The sequence below is a fragment of the Patella vulgata genome, chromosome 2 (assembly GCF_932274485.2).
Source record: "Patella vulgata chromosome 2, xgPatVulg1.2, whole genome shotgun sequence".
Lineage (NCBI taxonomy): Eukaryota > Metazoa > Mollusca > Gastropoda > Patellidae > Patella > Patella vulgata.
Window position 1 is genome coordinate 44,270,794 of NC_065880.2, and position 6,000 is coordinate 44,276,793.

At 31.2% G+C, this 6,000-nt stretch overlaps 1 protein-coding gene across 3 annotated transcripts in view; it reads left to right on the plus strand.

Moving 5' to 3' along the window:
• LOC126810481 (kinesin-like protein KIF19) overlaps window positions 1–6,000 on the plus strand; it is a 49,282-nt gene extending 43,282 nt beyond the window's left edge. Inside the window, exons 19-20 of one of the 3 annotated variants that reach the window (XM_050535570.2) lie at window positions 1,085–1,159; window positions 2,701–6,000. In XM_050535570.2, coding sequence (XP_050391527.1) covers window positions 1,085–1,159; window positions 2,701–2,846 — 221 coding nt within the window. In that variant the 3' untranslated portion in view covers window positions 2,847–6,000. Of the gene's footprint in view, window positions 1–1,084; window positions 1,224–2,700 lie in introns of all 3 variants that reach the window. The other 2 variants (XM_050535572.2, XM_050535571.2) reach the window with 2 other exon arrangements.

Consider the following 6,000-nt stretch of genomic DNA (forward strand, 5'->3'; position numbering starts at 1 on the left):
GGGTTTAATTAACATCCACTCGACACAAACTAGGTCATTTCGGGACTAACATGGTTTAATTTTATTTACATAATTCGCTTGCGCGTAGGGGCTTTAGCAGTGGGAGGAAACCGGAGGACCCGGAGAAAACCCACGAGGTTGGACAGGCGACCCTACTCCTTGCCACGTACAACCGGGGATTCGAAACCACGCCAGTCGACTCAATGACAGACTTTATGATACAGCGCACGCACGCTAACCATTCAGCCATCCAACCCCCTTCATGAATTTGAACTGCCATTCAATTTGAATATTTCGCATATTTCGCTGAATACAACTAATTAGAAATTACAGTAAAAACAGAAACAGTTGAATGTAAATCAGTTTATATACATTCATATTACATTATTTTATGTGTTGAGACACACTGTGTCCATTTCTAGGTGAAAAAAATAGCGATTTAGTTCCTTTAACCTTAAGCATCAACATGCTAAGTAAAACTCAGGTAATATTTCAGCGAGAACTGATCCAAAGGACAGAAATGATTCTGTTTTGTTGATTTGAAAATTAATCAAATTTAGATGCATTAGAACTCCTCAGAGCAAATTCCATGCCTGGCTATGTTGCTTTTTGTAACATCACCCAAGATTATCCAGGTTATCAGAAGAACTAAGATTGGGCTAGGTAATTGGTTCAGTTTATGAAAATCATTGACCGATCTAAAGACTTTTTTTTAAATTTCCCTTGCAAAGAAACAGAACTGTCTAGAGATATAGAGATATATATTCCTAAAAGCAATGATGTCACATTTTGAGAATGTAATATGAAAGCAATTGGTATGAGAGGAAACTTGTTACAGATCTATTATCTACCTTTTAAAGTGCCAACATTTGAATATGAACATATGTTGCAAAAAGAACACCAAAAACACGCACTTATTTGTGTTTTATTTTATTTCTAGAAAAAAATATCACAGAATGTTTTGTTTACTTTGATTTTTGTAGAATGTTCTTTTATGATTTATAATTTATGATTATTTTTTTCTTCTTTCATGTTTTGGTTGATTTTTCTTTCATTGCACAAAATCACTTGTTACTCTATATAGGAAATATCACACAAATTGATGAAGGTATACCAGAAGTTAAACCACGCAGAGAGAAACCGAGGAGAAAATATCGAAGTGAGTTCTGGAATTGGAGAAAATAATTTCTATTTTTCAATAGACATAGACAGGAGGTTCCAACGTGAGGTCATTTTCAATTTGCATACTGCATGGCATGCACATATAATGGAAACTGTTGTGGACAAATCAGCTTATATTGCTATGGTTTTAGAGCACGCTAGATAAAGGACCCCCCCCCCCCTTTATACAATAACCTATATATTGATCATATATTAGTATTTTTCATCGCATGTCTGTCTGTTGCATAATTATATTCCAATGTCATTATTTAAACACAGAATTTATAGTTATAAAATCATAGATGTATTTTATATACCACTTATATTTTTACCCCCCCCCCCCTCCAATAGGTGATTGGGCCGGCTGTGAAAATTAACACACCACTTGACTCAATGTACCATATGATGCAACGCGCAAGTGTTAACCATTCGCGTAACTGGATCAAGTTTTGTCTGTAGAAGTGGATGCTAACCACCATCTAGTAGTAGTGGTTCAAGCTTAAAAACAATAAGAGAATACTTGTTGAAATGTTGCACCATGTTATATTAAACAATTGATTGTATTCCATTTCTAAAATATATTGGTTGCTGTGTTTTATTGTACTTAAGGATTAGTTGGATATTATATTGTAAGAATATATTTGATATACCTGTTTTAGTTCCCAGGCTACATTCTTGACATGAAAGCTTGAAGTACTTACCCATGGAAAGCTTGACATCATTTTCTAAACTTGATGGAATGATTAAAACAGTGTTTTAATGTTTTTTAAAAATAAAATGTAATTTTTTGCTCTTTGAAAGACAAATATAACCCAGATGAAGTATTGTTTTTGGTATCTGATTTAGACAATGAAAGTGTCACCTATTATTATCATGCTTTCACCCTTCGCTTATTAGCACATTATTTTGCCTGCATTAGACTTTTAGTATTATAGGATATAAATATATATTTAAAAATCATTGCACAACAGCATTACAAAAACAGACATTAGGTTGAAATGAGAGGTGGTCTATTCATCTTCATAAAGTTATTGGTTAAAACACCCTTTATCAAGATGAATAAACCACCTCTCATTTCAATCTAAGTCTGTTTTTGTAATGCTGTTGTGCTGGGATTTTTAAATATGTATTAATGTCTACTTTCACCACTGGCATCATCGTTTGATCCAGTAGCTACACAGATCTACCGACCTGCCCAGCCTCTGCTACTGTTTTTTAATAGATTTGGCGGTGGGGTGGGGTGTTCACAGACCTTAAAAGAGAGATTTGGATTATGTCCTGGATAAGGAACCCTAGAGAAGGAACACAACATAAATACTTATAAACAGCATGATTTTGTGGGTTGTTATTGTGAATATTCAGTTACACATATTAGTAACCATTGGATGGGGGCGGGGGGTGAGGAATGACTTATAGAATCTTTTGTAATAAATTTGACAAGTCACAGTCATTAAAGTAGAAATGTTTGTGTTTATGTTTTTTTTTGTGTGATTAAACTATTTAATGAAGTTAAGATTTGGTTATGTTGTTCTTTTCCAGGTCAAAATGCATCTGATTCATCTAGTGTAAGCACACCTCAACAAAATAAAAACCGTAAAGCCCTTCCTTCGATCCCTTCTTATAGGAAGGGGGATATTACAATTACTGGAACAGGGGTTGCTTATGGTGTCAACTATAGATATTAAATCATCTCTCAACTGGATTAAAGAAATATATATATATATGGGTTTTACTGTTATCATATTCTGTAGATTTTGAAAGAAATAATATAATTACCGAGACAAATATATGTCCGATTTTCGTAAAAAAATATGTAAATGAAGGCTTAAATTTAGTTGAACAAAACATCTTATCCTTTCTATGAAATCAGAGATTTTTAAATTTATTAAAGTAGAACTCCATGTCGAGGGGAAGGGTTAATTACTGTAAATAAAGAGTAAGCAGTATATGCTATAACATTTTTTGATCTAATGACTTGTATTCATACAGCTATGTAGAAATAGTATTTTAGCATGCAGTGAATTTTTGTTTATTTACAGTGATGACTAATTCCCATCGTAATGTTACAGTCGACAATTTAGTTTGTTTATTAAACAAAACAATTTATATTTTAGGTTGCATATTGTTAATAATACTAATTCTAGGTATATAATGAATAACTTTCGGAAACACTGGAGTTCTCCTTTAAGTTACTTTGACATATTTTACTGATAATTTAGTAACATGAACTTCAAAGTGCCATCAAATTTGTAAATATTTGTCTCCCCCCCCCACCCCATATCTACATGTTTGTCCCCTCTCCAATAAATACAGTGCTTAATGTAAATATATAGGTATACCACTATTGTAAATAATGATAATTTGAAAATAAAGCATGTTTATAAATATTCTCATTTTAATTTCAAACAATTATCTCATTTATATTGATTTATATTGAGATCTGAAAATTAGTTTTTATCATTTTCTTTATTTATTTCATAACTATGTAAATACAAATATCTTAGTTTATAACTGCTGGGAGTAAACCTTCCTGTTAAAGTTAGTAATATTGAAATCTCTCCATGTTATTAATGTATATTCTTTAGTCTATTGTTATTATTTGTTGTTTTATTGTCCTTTCTCAGATATTTTTTGTTTGTTTTTGATTTTATGATTAACAATTATTTGTAATATATATACACATAGAATAATTGCATTTCAATGTTTATCTTATTCTAACATACGTATATCCTACGCATTTTATTTCAAAATAAATTTAGGTAAACAAACATTTCCAGAAGATAAAGTCCAATTTTTTCTCAGGTCTGAACTGAATCTACTTTGGTTGTATTAAGTTAATTAGGTATGATAATGCAAGTTTGCACATTGTTGCAAAGTGGTTCATTTGATTTGCCCAGGGGGACCAAACCTTCTTGGTCCAGTTAACAATTTGCAACTTTTTCCAAAAAGTATATTTACCCCCAATTTTTTTTTTTTTCTCATTAATTTGAGTGTACACTTTTATCACGATAAGAAACCGATGAAGAAAACATTTTAAAATACTGTTTTTAACTATATTAAGTTCAATTAACAATAGTATATATCATTGTTCTTTCATTTGTATTCTTCTCAATTTCTGATTTTTAAAAAGAAACATAATTGGGAAAAAAATATGTACAAATCCAGTATCAACTACTTTATCCCATGGGTATGCAAAATTTGATTCACTGGGAGTAAATTTAGCCCAGGTTGGTAAGCCCAGGATTAGCCCTATATAATCATGATAATACTAAGTACAGTTTTTTTACAGCCTTATTTTGGTATAAAGGCACCATGTTTATGTAAGTTCTTGAGTGGCAGCATAAGTACATAAGAGTGCCTAATGTAATTTACATTTGTTTACTAAATTTGTTGAATTGTTATCTTATCAAACTAACTTAATCATATCTATATCATAAATACTATTAATTTCATTTGTTGTAAATAGTCTTATAATGTGATCAGAGAGCACTATATGTTGTATTAATAATATATTTTAAATTTTATTATTTCTTGCTTTTTTAAAGCCAACTTTGCACCTAAACATTTTTGAAAAAGATATTTTTTACTAAACTGTGATATTTTCTATGAATTATATCTTTGCATTCACTGTCAACATCACAAACAATTTTTATTTCATTTAGTTAGCACCATATTTTATTAATGTAATCATTAATTTGTAATCAATTTTTGAAGCATTCCCTTTTTAATATTATGGTTATTGAAGAAAAAATTAATGTTTAGTGAAGAAGTACATATATTATGATAGTAGCCCTGTGTACAAAGTTAGAGAGAGATATTGAACGGGCTCTGTCCTTCTGTTCATCTATTATTCCATTCCGATTTTGTTTCAAGATATCTGTATGAAACTATGTACATACAACCTAGCTAGTAGTAGCTGTGCGATTTACTATATACTAGTTCAGTGGAACACAATTGATTTTGGTATGCAATTATTGTTCAAAAGCAAACCTCGGAAACCATTCAAGAAATCTTCACAAACTTTATGAAATTTTGTTTTCATTTATACATCTATAACTGAGCATATCACTTTTCTCGTTATTTGTAATTGAACTATCAAGGGCGGATACAGGAATTTTTGCAGGAGGGGGTTTGCCAGGTTCCTGTTAAGGGAATTTGACAGTTGGCAATGTATGATGATGGCTCTCCAAATTACATAGGCATACATACACACTGAGCTTTGAAGTCAGTTTTTATTATGAATGCAAAGCATTTGTGATATCACATATGTCAGTATCATTATATTGCACTTTGAATGCCCATCCCATCCCACCATCTGATGATAAAGGATAAAGCACACGACTGTGACACTTTTCTCATAAAAGTGTTGTTTTACAAAAAAATAAATATTGTAGCTGAGCAGGGTGAGGGGTTGACCCCCCCCCCCCCCCCTCTGATTCCAAGTTGTATAATTGAGATGCCTCATACTATTTGCTATAAATTTTAACATGTTTAATACTAGTACTGGTTGTTGATTACCAATAACTCCCGAGATTGTTTATCTCTGAAACCTGTTTAAGGGTGTGGGATTTAAATGATTGATTCCAGTTGGTTATGTTTGTGAACAAGTATACTGTATAGCCCTAAAATAATATATTGGAAACCTGTACATGGTGCAATTTAAAAAATACATCAAAATGTCACTGGATTTCAGCTTGTTAAATAAGTCTTTATTTGAAATACATTCCATATCATGAAAATTGTAATTATTTATTTTAATTTATTGTAGACATATTGTTGTATATTTATCTATGACTAACAGCTTATATTGCTTAATTAATAAAAAATGCTTATATCCTA